Source organism: Poecilia reticulata, chromosome 13 (genome assembly GCF_904066995.2).
Source record: "Poecilia reticulata chromosome 13, P_reticulata-male-v2, whole genome shotgun sequence".
Lineage (NCBI taxonomy): Eukaryota > Metazoa > Chordata > Actinopteri > Cyprinodontiformes > Poeciliidae > Poecilia > Poecilia reticulata.
In genome coordinates this window covers 12,057,125-12,071,920 of record NC_088842.1, presented here as the reverse complement: position 1 = coordinate 12,071,920, position 14,796 = coordinate 12,057,125, and the positions used below count along the sequence as shown (strand labels likewise).

The 14,796-nt window shown below is 38.6% G+C and overlaps 2 protein-coding genes across 3 annotated transcripts in view; both read right to left on the bottom strand.

Moving 5' to 3' along the window:
- Positions 1 to 1,106: 1,106 nt before the first annotated feature.
- Positions 1,107 to 5,968, bottom strand: gpr184 (G protein-coupled receptor 184). The gene is made up of 2 exons (XM_008425720.3): positions 5,099 to 5,968; positions 1,107 to 3,336 (listed from the first exon to the last, which is right to left on the bottom strand). Exon 2 carries the CDS (start codon positions 3,294 to 3,296, stop codon positions 2,274 to 2,276), a length of 1,023 nt encoding a protein of 340 aa, XP_008423942.1. The 5' UTR covers positions 3,297 to 3,336; positions 5,099 to 5,968; the 3' UTR covers positions 1,107 to 2,273.
- Positions 5,969 to 10,392: 4,424 nt separating this feature from the next.
- The window catches only part of prkd2 (protein kinase D2), a 52,994-nt gene continuing 48,590 nt past the window's right edge, over positions 10,393 to 14,796 (bottom strand). For both annotated transcript variants that reach the window (XM_008425721.3, XM_008425722.3), the window contains 2 exons: positions 14,112 to 14,197; positions 10,393 to 12,761 (listed from right to left, as the gene is read on the bottom strand). In XM_008425721.3, coding sequence (XP_008423943.1) covers positions 12,537 to 12,761; positions 14,112 to 14,197 — 311 coding nt within the window. In that variant the 3' untranslated portion in view covers positions 10,393 to 12,536. The remainder of the gene's footprint in view (positions 12,762 to 14,111; positions 14,198 to 14,796) is intronic.

Below are 14,796 nucleotides of genomic sequence, written 5' to 3'. Positions count from 1 at the left end.
TTAGCGACACTCTTTACAAGAAAAGGAAACGGCACAAGAATACATAAAATCTTTTAACAACAAAGTCCTACAGAATACATTGTGTTCAGAAAAAGTCTCGTCTCTTGATCTGAATTAATTTTTACACCATAACTGGTTACATTTCATAATTGAATAAAAGCTTCCACAGACGATAATGTATGCGTTATATTCCTCAGAGAGAAAATTCATATTGGCACATCTGACCTCACATCGATCTCAGCCAGTGGAAGATTTATTACGTCATGTTCACATTTTATATAACATTTGAGTTACCTAAGACTACAAGTGCAAACTCTTATCAAAGGTCTTATTTATTGACGGCGATAAAGGCAGGACAACGTAAGACGAAAAACTACGTTGACCTGCCGTTATTGGTAAAGGCATGTCAAGGAAGTGCATTACAAACACTTCCTTCATGTAAGTATAATTTCAAATTCCTGCATTCTACAAGAACAGCTCAAAAAGCTGTTTTTCATATAGATTAGAGACTGCAAGGTCTAACAAATACCTTGGACTCCAGAAAGGAAGAGGCAATAAACCACATGTGACACGTATACAAATACAAGGGTGCGGTATGTTCAAGTTTGATTAGTTATGCTGAGTATTGTATCCCGCGAACAGGTTACGTTTGTTTATGTGAGTTTGTCTCAGCCTTTCTCTTGTATCCTGGCCAACATGCAATATTTAAACTTTTGAAAGAACTACCATTGATACAGGTCTAAAAGTTGATGAGTCCATAAACTTTCCTTTCTTTCTTTGTTTCTTTCCCTTATTTCTTTTTCTTCTCTCTCTTCCTGTATTTTTTTCATTCCATGCTTTTTTTTTTTCGAACGATCAGCTCAAATGGGAATAAAATTATCCCTCATTCACACTCTGATGCACACACGCCTCCTGATTACTCTCCTCGCCTACTTGACAAATGCGCGGCACACAGTGGCACAGCTGTGCTGCTGGATTTATGATTATCTTTATGTGCAAAGATAATGACTATGCACTTGGACATATGGGCTTTGCAGTGTTTTTCACCTTCATTTGGAAATTATTAAAATGCCAGCTGCAAAAACTGAACAACCTCAACACAGTGCACTTGTTCAAGCCAGTGGTTTATTTTTCTAATGCAACATGTCTCCGAAGTTTCGATATTAATTTGTGGTGTAAATTGCATGCATGATTTTATTTACACTTCAAGTACTGCATGGTACACACATGCAGAATGCATAGAATGAAAATAAAATAAATAAAAGGCTGGTTTACTGTAAGCGTGTAACAAAAATTGTCTGCCACTTAGAGAAGCCTCAGGAGCAATTAAACCGAAAGACTACAATGCAATTACTGAGCCCTGAGAGAGAAACATCTTACAGCCCTCTTCCTCTATGCATACTGTGCAGAGTGGGAGAAACAGACGCCCAGTCGTCCACACATTCGGTAAAACTTCAGGACATTTTTTAAGTTACTAAGTGAAACATTTCTAAACTGCCCACCCCCCCCCCCAAGCACTGTCACATTTATCAAGTTCAGCTTTTTCAGTAAAAAAAAACAAAACATTTTACTTGGGGAGAAATGCTAAACATCAAACTACAACAACCTGTTGGGATGAGTATGCAAAATAAATAACACTTTGATAAAGCACCTTTTGATTCAATAACAGCATTAACACTTGACTTTCCTTGTCAAACCAATCTCTGCTTACTCTGCCTCTAAAAGAGTCTCAGAATCTACCAGATCTTTTTTCACAATCCTCCCAGATAATCCAACAGATTTTGTCTCAGATTTTAATTTTGGTTTTAAGGTTTTAAGTGAAACATTACATTAAACTTGGTGTCACAGTACTAGAATAGATACTCAGTTCTGAAGCAAAACAAAAACAGAAAAGCTACAATTTCTGAGCTTCAGGTTAATCAGATGAGCTACAATAGATAATACATGTATAGGAGGACTAAATGTATACCAAAAGGTGCATAATAAGAAGTACGTATAAGGGTGTGTCCATTTATATGGTGATTGGTGCTATTTTATCTTTTTATGTTTTCCCCTTTGCAGGTTTTTCAGCTTTTCAGTTGAATTAAACTAGTTCACAAGTCACATAGAAGAGGGAACATATTTATGAAAACATTTGATACAATCGTATGTCTTTACATCACAAACGCCCATCTGTATCACAGGAATAAGCAGTTCCTCTGTAATTGAGGTCGTAAGGGCTAATACATATTGTGCATACATAAACACATAATATATCACAGTCAGTCTACTCTTCATATCAAAGCACTCACTTTAGAGCTTTCTTTTTTATACGAAGTCAGCTTGCAGTCCTCCGTCCCTTTCTGTTTATGACTTCCACAGCAAAGTTTCAGTTTATCTCTTACACCATTACTGACCAGAACATACAGCACGGGATCCACGACACAGTTCAGACTGGACAGCGCCAGAGTGCCGGAGAAGTGGAAGTGCATCTTTCCTTCGAAATCACAGTGAAATTCTTCAGGGTAGAAGAAGCGGACAAGTGAGCGCACAAAGAGGAGGATGTGATAGGGAGCAAAACAAACTGAGAAGATGCCAATTACTCCATAGGATAGCAGACGGACCTTCCTCTTAGCTGGGGCACTCAGGCCAGGACTTTTTCCCACAGTGGCCAGCACCTTCCAGTAGCTCACTCCCAACACGAGCAGTGGTAGTATGAAGCCGAGTCCCACTCTGATCATATTAAACACGGCCACATTAGGCTTCATTGGGTAGGTCTCATAACAACGGTCACTGTTGTGTGTGTCATCATGGGCATCTGGTAAGTCGTCATAAATCAGAATGATTATGTGTATGATCGTAACCACAGCATAAACCATGATACACTGGATCCAGGCGTATCGAGATGTACGGTGAGTCTTGAAGTGGAGTGGGCAGCAGACCACCAGGCAGCGGTCCACAGAGATGCAACACAGCAGATAGATGCTGATGTACATGTTGGAGTAGTAGAAGAATCCTGCTACACTGCAAGATTTCACACCTAGTCCCCATTGGTGGTTATTTCTGTAATAATTTATCCAAAGGGGCATGGTGAAGATGAATAGCAAGTCAGATATTGACAGGTTGAGCAGGAAGATCCCTAAAACGTTCTGCTGCTTTACTTGCTGGAGTACTGGATACAAAGTCAGCACATTGAAAGTCAAGCCGAAGACAAAAGCCAAGATGTAAACAGTCATCAGGATGTCGCTGACAGGACTGTCCTCGATATCAACACACGATACATTTGTAGCATTTGGAGTGGGTGTGACGTTCATCATGTCCTCAGCGTTCAGCTGCTGTCTGGTTTTGGAAGTTCACCTGCGAGATAAAGAAAACAAAACACATTTATATAAAAGTGTGTCTTCATGTTGTGTGTCTCTTTTTGGCGTGCTGCATAAACTGTCACATAATACATATTTGAATGCAACCTTTCATCCACTCTGAACAGCATAGACAGGCTGCAGAGTCTGAACAGGTTGTGTCCACCAATCAGTCTCCTAATACAGGCTAAATCTAATTTCGCTGTGCATATTTGTAATTCTGTGGAGAGATAAACAACCCATTGTCAGATTCAGTTACTGATTTAAATGTATGCTCACAGAGACAGGCTGACAGTTTAATTCGCTGTCCAGCTTTAATTTGAAGTGACAAAGACGTATTCAGTTGTTTACTCTGGCTGAAAGATTTAATATTCCAAACCTGACCCATCATGCTAATAGATTGTTTTTATTGTCTTCCTGATTTACTTTGTGGAAGCATCATCAATACCAGCACTTCAAAAATGCTACTGATGTCGCCCAGCAATTCTTAAAAAAAACTTTCTTGCATGGACATCAGAAACAATATTATTGGGTTGATTCTGGTGGATTCTGGAAATTAAAAGGTAGTTTTGAAATGTTTTTTTTTTTAGAAAAACGTTTTGTACTTCTCATTTCTTAGAAATCAGTGATGTTTTTATTTTTTATCTCCTGACTATTTTTTATCTTCCTCCATCTTGCTTGTACTGCTCTGTTTACAGGCTCAGGGCGCCTGTAATGGAATTAACATACCCAAAACCCAATAACGGAGAATCAGTGAAGCATCTTCATGAGTCATAATGTGGAGCTGCTTTTGTGGTGGTCTCATTCACAAATTCATTCAAATCATTTTCCAAGAGAAATACGCATTGGAAACTTGTATGGTACTACAGCAAGGTTTTTTCCAACTTCTGTAAAACCTTACTCTGGCTGTAATAATCAGACTGTATGACTAACCACATGTTGGTATTCCCCCTTTTCAAAAGTTGCCATATTTCGTGTGTGGCTGTTTTATTTTTGGGGTTATGTGTTTAAATCATAATGCAGATTGATCAGAAATAGAAAAATGAACATACATACAAAAGCTGGAGATTCTGCTGGAAATTATTTAGTTACATTTACATGTTCTTTTTGTGTTGTTGAGACACAAACTGGGTATGCAGGCGGAACATCTGCGTACAAAGTTTGTTTCTCAGCAACCCGAAAAGAACGTAAAAATATGTAGAATATGTAAAAAAAAAAAAAACATTTTTAAATGACTGAAACTATCAGCATCCGTCTTTAATTCTCAGAGTTTTATTACGCAATATTTTTTTACAAAAACAAAATTTCTGCCTTTCCGTTTCATAGTTATGTTAAGAGTTTGTGGTGTAGATGAGTATTGCTTCCTCTTTTAGAAACTGGAAACATGTTTGATTTAGAGCTTCACTGCTTGACCCGGCAAAGCAGAACCCATTATTTTAGAGTCAAAATCGATAACTTCAACTTCTCAAGCAGCCTTCTCCTGTAATCTGAGACATTTCACAGTGTCCTGCTCTGGGAATTTCTAAATACTGGACTAGAAAATCAAACATTACCACACAATAGAGCCAAGCATCATGTCCTGTTAAGGTAACAAAATAAGCTTTTTTTGAATTAGAGCAAACGGATTAAACATTAGAAAAACAAGATTAGCATTGTTTTAACCCTTGTGCTACAATTTCTAAGATATATATATATATATATATATATAAGTACTCTGTTAGATATTTCACATTTATAACTTTCGTCAATAATAGCCTCACCTGTTTTTGCTCAGAGTTGTGTTTGAGGAAGAAAATATATCTTCCGCCCAAAAAGTGTACAAGTTTCACAGATGTTTCTGCTTCTGTTCTTGCTGGTCAGAAAATGTTCTTCAAAGAGAAAGAAAAAAATCCTCATAATTTAAAATCCAGTCTCTACAGTGTCACATTGTCCACCTCAACGAGTGAGAACGTTACTAGCTAGTAAAGCAATTACCACAAAGTACTGTGGACCTTTGTCTTTGTAATATCTCTTAATTTTTCCCTTATTTATGACTTCCTGAAAGCAGCTGCAACTTAATGTCAGCAGCAAGTCGACAGAGTGGATGAAAGAAGTTACCAACAGGGAGGGGAAACACACGGAGGGAGGAGGCAGAAATGTGATCTCACACGTGCGTGATGGAAAGTAGCGGGCGGAGTTAGCTCTGTATAGCATTATTACAAACACAGAGCATGAGTTTATTTTCCTCCTGAATGAGGGAAAAAAAATCCAAGTTATTGGAAGCCATTTGCCCGTGGGCAGACGGTGATAAAATACGTAATTACCCATTTTACTACAGGCTGTTAAGTCTTTCACCCATGTCCCAGTTTTTGTGGATCATTCCCAGTGCCTGTTTCCACAAATTCCAAAGGTTCACACGTTAAATGATCTACATGTAAGGAGTTACGCACAGGCTGGGACAGGACTTGTGTTTGTCAGGTAGGAGAAATGCCTCTATGGTTTCTAGAGACCCATGCGTACAAAAACAGCGTGCAGCAAAGCTTATCTTAAGTAAACATCTGCTGCAGATGTTTATTTCCAGTGAGCAGACACACATACTTGAGGTATGTGAAGCAGAAAGGAGTGAAATCAACTCATTAGCTTCACATTTTTGTTTGTCATTATGCTACTAGAACAGAACATCCACCAACACCCTATAAGTCTGTCCGCTTATAGGGGGACAGACTTACAGGGTGTGAAAAGAGAAAAAAACTAAACAAAACTGAGAAACCACATCAGCAAATAACATGTGCTGATGTTATTTGCACGGTATCTGCAAGATGCGTTTAGTGGAACTATGAATGTCAGTGTGTGTGAATGTGCTTGTGTCTGAGGTTTCTCCATTAGAATATAGTGAGTGTGGGCTTTCAAACCTTTAAAGAAAATCAACATGTATATTGTTGAAGTGTGTTTGATTGACGTTGAGAAAATTGTTCTTGACTTTACCCAGGTAAACGTAATTATTTCCACTTAAAATACTTTGATCATTGTTGGTATAGGAGGGTGGTTTCCTGAAGTCTATGACCACATCCTTTGTTTTACTAAACTTCAGCTTCAGGTAACGTTTGTTATTTACAATGCAGTAAGTAGGAGGGGGAAATCATACGTGAGCTGTATCTTGATCATTGTGTACAATTCTTGGCAATTCAAATCACTTGGAAAGACAAACAAAGCAATAAGTGTCATAGTAAAGACTTTCATCCAAATTTTCCTTTTTGAATTTAACACACTGTACAGGTACATTATCAATATGGGCTGAGATGAAATTCATGCCAGGAGATTAGTTTGGAGAGGCCTTTTATCTGATTGCACATCAGATGAAAGTTAAACCATAATTTTAAAATGAAAGAACTTTATTTGCTGTTTAAAAACATTGTGTTTTCGTCAGCAATTAAAACTACTGTGTATATTTAATGACGAAATTAATACAAGAGGGTTGTTTCACAAAACTAAGATACCAGATTAAGATGGGATTTTCCGGATTTCCTGGTTTAATGAAGCTTCAATAAGGTTTCACAAAAGCAGTACCGCATAAGTTACCATGGTGATTTATCCTGTGCAGCTAGTCTTCTCGAAACCAGGCCAACAGATTATTGCATGCGTTAAGATAATTATACAAATGGCTTATAAAGAAACTCAAATATTGTGACACATTTTTTGGGCTAGTCATGAATTCAATCGATCCTCCAATAAAAGATGCTGTTCGTTTGGTGTGAGGTATGGCTTACGCGTAGCATCAGTGTGTCTGTGATTGATTTCATGACCTTTTAAAGAAATTTGTTGATGCTCGTTAAACTGAAGCCTGGTTCGACATTAGTCGCACCTCCTGAGCCCAGTTTGGTCTGAGTGTAGCAGCAGGGCCGAGCTCAAATCGTGGCAGTGGCAGCTATTGAGGCACTTCTGGTGACAAAATGTGTTTATTATTCTTTGGTGCAAAAAACAAAAAAAACTCATTGAAAATCGATTTATTCACTGCATGTTTGTGTCAGGTTGCGATGGAACTGCGCATGAAAACGACCCTTTAAACCATTCAGACCAAGACAAAAGAGACACAATCAAAACTGTCAGATGACTGATTATCCTGCGATAATAACTGAGAAATAGTCCAATAATTCAGTCCAGGTTTGAAGTGTCTAGGTTTTGTAGTTTTTTAACTAGAGTAGATTAAATATGTGGAAGGTGGTGAAAAATTAGGTGGAATCGCCCTTCAGCCATTTCCTGAATCGGGAAGCTGGACGCCAGTCATATGTAAACAAACTGATTGGATTCGCCCTTTAGGGACTAAAGGCAGATTATTACGGAATGAAAGTTTCAATCATAACGAGGCTCAGGTGGCTTTGCTGAGCGTTTTCTGTTCAGCTCAGAGTGTGCATCCTATTACCGATTTCATTCATAATGCAAAGAAGCATCCAGGTGCCAGTAGCAGGTCGCGGCAGCCCGTGGCACCTTACGGCAGCCGTCACCGGAAGTGCCGCAGTAGCCGCCACTGCCACGATTTGAGCCTGCCGTCTCTCGTGTGAAGCGGATAAAGCCAGGATGAACTGATGACGCGCTACGTGAAGCCTGGCTTCATCTCTTATCCTGGGTTTCTTTACCCTACTGAAGTGAAACAGCCCTCTGGTCTGTGTTGGACCAACATGTTGCAGTTTGAACTCTCTGATCCTCATCCCCATTACGTTTCCCAGGCCCAGTGCCACCACAAAATCAAGAACATTCAGTTGCTTGCCTCCTCTCTCATGGAAGAATAGTAATGATTACATAATAATAATACAAATAATAATTTGTATTCTTATTGTTGTTGCTGTTGGACACCTCTGATCTTGATTTTTTTTATAACATGAGACTATGGTTGTGATTGAAAACGGGTCATTTGGAGCTTGCCATGTGTCTAACATACAGCACTTTACTTTTCCAAACATTTGTAAATTGTCAATTCATGTTATTTCAAAATGCATTATGAGTAATTGCAGGAGCAATCCCAGCATCTAGCCTCACCGTTTAATGCAATTACCAGCTGCAGTTCGGGGCGTCAGGCACTAACGGATGGGAACGGAAGTGCAATCACAATATGCGATCGTGTTACATAAATACAGTATAAACTGTCTTCTGTTTATTCACTCTGTTAGCTGATAGTTATCTCAGGACCATTAGACCAAACACTCCAACACTGTTTACTCTTTAATCTTCATTCCAAGTTAAAGACGTTATCCTTTTTTCTACATCAACAAAATCATTTCCAGCCCCAATTCTTCCAACTGTAATGCAACAAAAGGGAGAAATCTGAGTGACTGTATGTTGGCATTTGCATTTACACAGAGCAAAACATTGTATCCAAGGAAAAGCAGCATTACTTCAGCTTATTTTTTTTTACTCGAGTAGAAATTGAAACTAATAATTAAAAAAATACACTCAAGTAACCATTCACACTTCAAATAACCAAATGGTAATTTGGTCTCAAGCTGAGAAACTTTTCCTCAAAAACAAAACGCTTCAAAACAATTCTTGATCTTTTAGCACAATCCATGCTGGACTGTGGCACCATTTCATCACCAGTTCTGTTTCTATCTATATATTTTTTTACAGTTTTCACCTTCAGTAGCTTAATTTTATCCTTTTTTTATATTTTTTTCTCAGTAGCTTAGCAAGTTCTTTTGATTGTGTGGTTGAATTCTTGTGTACTTGAGAGACGTCATGTATTTTTGCCATTTAATCATGTGGTGTGATTTGAGGCAAAGTCAGCAATTTGATCAACACATCAGGAGGGAGGAGAAATGGGTGATTTCTAAGCTAGCCATTTCCAACTTTTGTAAATAAATAAAGTCTACGAACCCCACCTAGTTGTGTGTCACGTTCACAGACAAATTAGCTCAACTTGAACAAGCAGAAACCATTGCTAGATTGGTAAAAATCCATTCAAATACTCCTGTCATGGTGTTTCGCATGATTAAATTATATAGTTGCAAAGGGTCAAGAACCAAACGTGTCACAGCCGTTTTAAACAATAGGATAATTGAAGTGTTTAGGCACCGTTCAACCAAAGAGACCAGCACTGAGAGGGTTTACGCCAAAATAATGTGGAGCTGAACCGTTTTCCACGAGAAAGTCAAAATTCGCACACACAGAAACATAAATATAGAGCCCTAAATAACCTGTTTTGACAGATTACCAGGGGAAAAAATTGTTGATTTGAGGGTTACAAAAAGTGGCTGGTATGAAAGTAAGAATACCTTCATCTACCTTTTATATCTCAAGACTAATAATTGGTTTCCGAAGCTGGCTTTCTCTTCTGGTTTTTCCGTCTTGCATAATTTCCTCTTTCATGTCTAATCCTTGATTAGGATCTTTTGATTACAAAGTTAGGCGTCTCTGCTTTCACTTGCTAGTGCAGACAATTGACTACTAAAGTGCCGCCTGGGGCTCAGGTACAAAACTAACCTACACTCGAAGGAGATAAAGGAAGACAGAAGGTGAGAAGGAGATAATCATTTGGCATCACTTAGCCAACGATGATGGATGCGGTGTTGGAGGATGCGCTTTCACTAGAATCGGCTGAAGTGTGGCCAACAGAGAATGGAAAATAAATGACTCTGCTTGCCTCCACAGCCACAGGGTCCTCTTGAGTTCCACTCAGCCCGCTTGTATACAATTCAGCCTTTATCCAACAAAAGCTGGTTTTAATTTAAATTTTTTTATTTTATTTTTTTGTAAATCCACCTAATCTTTAATTAAATCCATGATGAGAGGTATGAGAACACACTCCTGTCAGTTTACCTGAACAGAAATTACCATGACACATCAAGTATATTACTTGTTCTTCAGATATATATATATATATCTGTCAATCTGCAAGGTGAAAAGTAATTCATTGCTGCAGTGTGAAAGCTCTTCATTCCTTTGTTATGTTCTATTCAGAGAATCTCCATGTAAAGAAAACCCTGATTGACGGTATTTCTTACATAAGCCTCCCGCAGACAAAATGCATTTGGATTTGTGCAGCTTTTCACTTCAGAACGCCTAAAATGAACTCGCAGACAGATGGGTATGTCAACGATTTATTAACATTTCTAGAACAGACAGAATAAAGTTTAAGTCTGCATTATCTGATATAAAGACCAGGAGCGTCATTCAAACATGTACACGATCTACACACATCTGACAACTACGTAAAGTTCCGGTTACATGTTTTCCATAATAGGCCATCATCACTATAGCATGTCCAAAAAAAAAAATCTTGAGATAACTGTATTTCACAAAAAAATAAAATAAACGTGCAACATATCGAAAAGAAAGGTAGTTTAACTACATGCACATTAGTTCTAGTCAGCCAACCCGTCCTGTCCACCCAACACGAAAGAACTGATATGCCTTTAAACTTTTTCAGTTTGTCACATCACAACCACTACCTTCAATGTATTGTATTGAGATTTTATGTAACGCACCAACCAAAAGCATTAAAATTATCGGGAAATGGAGGAAACAAAATACCTTGTTTCAAAATTTGATTACAGACAAAAATCTGTTTCGTGGAAACTGGTCTTTCACAGCAACACAGCTACAAATTCTTCCGTTAGCTTTGAGCATCCTGAGTGAAACTTGTCCTTTCGTCACAATGCAGCTCATTTTTAGTCAGACTGGATGTTTTATAGTTTCAATCAACATACGTCTAAGTTATCCACAGAGGCCACACTACTCAAAAGTCCAGAGCTGTACATGTTTGTACCATCTACTGCTTCTCCAGCCATGTCTTGAATCATTTTATTTCATGTGATTTTCTGTATGATGGACTGAACAGTACCATGTGAGATGTTCTCCAAAATGGTGCCGTTTGTTCACAAATATTTTCCTCACAAAGCTCTGGAGCCTTTAAGATGAAATTACACATGGAGGGGACTTTATTTACCTGGTAGGCGACTCCTGGAGGTATTATTCAGGGGCAGTGAATACAAATGCGTCTTTATGACCTTTTTTTTTGGAAAAGTAATCAAAAACTACCTACTCCCTTCCTTCCACTTGAGTTTTATATACATCGACGTTTGTGGTTGTGATGAAGTCTGGCTGCTGTGACGAGACGTTCCCATTTACCCGCTCGTCCTCGACAACACGACAGTCAGCTGTGAAGACGTGCTATAATCTTGATTTCAATTGACTGCTTGATTTTAGGGACTGATGACAGTCAGAGTCTCAACACAATAGGAGCAATTTCACCACTCAGTGACAACTCCTTAGACACAAGACTGATAATCTGTTAGCCGAAGGAAGAAATGTTGGCAGGGAAAAAAAGATCTGGCAAAAAAAAAAAAAAAAAAAGCAGCTTAGTTTTTAGACTTCCTTCAAATTCACAGTGTCATTTATAATTTGCTATGTCCTCCCCCTCCCCCCCATGAGTCCATTATTGCTTCCAACTGGTGGCAATTACTATAAATAGTACATTCTTGATAGATCAATACTTCCAATTGTTAAGGCTTTTTCATCTGCAAGACATGGATTTATGGGAATTCATTGGAGAGTAAAAATGGCTTTGATTTCCGTGCGTTCAGTTGAGTAATTACCAGCAAAGAAAGTCTTTTGTTAGAGTAAAAACGCATCGCTTAAAAAGACATGGTGGGAATATTAAGGCCACTTTTTTGAAGGCACACATTAGGATCTCCTGCAGTTCTAATCAGACTATAGGCTGCTTCATCTATATTTAACTGTGCGGTGAAAAAAAAAACCCTTTAGTTTGTGGTCCAAGGCCATTTCTTGCTTTGCTGTGATCCACATTGCAGCGAGGGAACAAGATCACGCTGCCTTTGGTTTCTGTGACAGATTTTACCAGTTCAAGTGTGACTTTTTCAGAGTCTCTAAAACCTTGCTGGGTGAATCAAACACAATTTGAAATCGAAGTGGGTAGCCTTCCAGATTAAGAAATCCCCCCCACAAACATTCAAAGGATGAAAGAGAACCAATAACAGCAGAGGTGAGCGATAAGCAGTTCTGAGGACTCCTGGTTAGAAGAGAAAGAAATTGGATTTAGTGCAGTAAAGCCGACACAAAGCAGGTTCCGAGGTTCAAACGGCAGAGCAATGTTCTCGACAGAAACCTATGTTCTCTGCAAATGTTTATGTCTTCTCACACTCCAGGTAGACTGCGCTGTCTTCTTTAATAAAATTTAAAAAAAGAGTCAGGAGTGTGTTTCTGTGGTCAGAGGATGCTGACTCTCTCAGTGAGGCCTTTCATGTCCGAGTCCTCCCCGCCGTCGTCGTCATCGGAGGCTGACGCAGGCGGAGGCGGGACGTAGCTAGCCGGGTACGACAGCTTGTGCTTCATGGCGTACATTTGCCAGCGGCTATCGTCGCTCTCGTGGGTGATGTAGCGCTCACCGAGCTTGGTCTCCAGTTCCCGCAGGTCCAGCCACGTCTGGTAGTCCTGAAACAACGGGAGACGAGCAGGAGGACAGAAATTCAGTCTCGCAAGAGCTTTGGAGTTGAGACTGAGGCTGAAAGGCCTTCCAGGTTTAGAACGCGCCATCAGATAAGCGGTGTAGGTTGGATGTGTGGTTTTATTTGGTAAGACACATTACGCTGAAATTACCATTGTCGTACACAACAGTGTTAATCTTATGATTACCTTAACAGATTAATAAATGCGTGTGCTGTCCTGTACTAACAGATGTTTGCATTTCTATGGGTCTTGTTTTAAAGGCAATGAACACATTCTAATCACGTCTCCTACATTCTCCTGTACACCTACTAAAACAATTAAGTCATTTTGAGGTGGTGGTCTTTTTAAAGTGACTTATTTTACGCCATTTTTTTTAGAAAGGTGATGATGTATTATAACGTTCTTATTTTGTAGGCTTGCCTAGGAAAGAGAAGTGTTTTTGGTTAACTTAACCTTTGAGGAATAAGACAAAATTTGGACCTATTACGTGTGTATAGACAGTTATGTAATATATAGTTAGATATAAAAATAAATAGTGTAGTGCATTAAAGTGTCATAATGGAGACCAAGCAGCATTCTCGGCCTTTCTCATCGTTATCCACATGCTATGACGCAAAATCTTACATGGGACTCCAGACCAGGGGAAACAGATGGTCATTTTATTTTTCCTTTTTTGCTAAATTATGGCTCCAACAGCTGCGGGTTTATTACAAATCTTCTTACTAATGCCCATGTAGCCCACTCCAGTCTGGTGCAGATTGTACCAACGTCTTTTCACAGTTTGTTGACCTCACACTTTGATGGTGGAAAGGTTGGAAAGAAAAAACTGATTTTGCAGATAATCTGCTTAACACGCATAACAAGCTGAGATAAAGAGAATCAACTACTGTCTTAACTGTATGATTTCTGGGAAACAGTGAGTCTTCAGGTGGATCAAATATTTATTTCGCAAAAATTGACATGCAAATTAATTTATAACTTTCAATGTAAAATATTTATTTTGCTTACACTTGGGTTCTTATTTTTAATCCTTTGCTACATAAAAATGACTATGCAGTCCTTGGCGTCTGAGCAAACTTGCAAAATAAGAGCCGGTTATTTTCCCACTATGCACACACATCAGCCTTGAACTTCCAATTGTTTAGGTGCAGACTCTTTGGATTTATATGAAAAATATAATTTAACAGTTTACAGATTACTAGGAGATCTCATGATTTTAAAAGCTTTTGTTCTCCAATGTTTCAAGAATTGGATAAAGCAAAAAACTTCTACTTTTATCAATGTCTCTAAGAAATGTGTGTTTGTGAGATCAGATGAATGGTTTCTCTAAGTTACCTGTAAATAGGAATGGCTCAAACTTTTGTCGACACTGTAGCGTTTCCTCATCTTGACTTGCAGCAGGTTGTTAATCAAGTCGGTAGCTGGGAACACAAAAATAGCGAGATCGTTTATTAAGATTATTAAAATGAAACTCATTGCAATATCAAATAGCAATAGCAACTTTCATTGTATTTAGGAGAATCCCAGAACTGGAAAAAAAAAAAAAAAGTCAGCAGAGAGACAAAAGATGTGCTCGATCTGCAGGTTTCTGTCTGACCGCTGCACCTTACGGTCATTTTGCTTTAGGAAAAATAAATAAGTCTTATCTATGGCAACACAGTAAAGTTTGTTTTCTTGTTCCAGTGTTGAACGGGATTTTATGCCTCCAAGCGTGAAATCTTCAGGTTTTGTTGTTTCTTCTGTTGGTGCTGGGATGTTGGATTTCCTGGATTTCCTTTTTGAAATACAGCTGGAACATTCTCTGGGGTTGAAATTGGGACTGGGAAAGTCATAGGCCTCTTATTTCTGTATTCAAAATGGCTGCCGCACATGTAAAATATTGTAAATGATGCAGTTGTAATTTCTTTATCAGCTTGTTTCTGGCACATGTAGAACTGTACAGCCTCTGTTTGTGAACATATTCTTTAGTGTGTGAACCTTGGCTTGGAGACGAATACATAGTCTTGTTTTGCTAACAGCG

What these genes read in the sequence shown, in the direction of transcription:
- gpr184 (XM_008425720.3), bottom strand. Translation starts at nt 3,296, where the DNA reads ATGATGAACGTCACACCCACTCCAAATGCTACAAATGTATCGTGTGTT.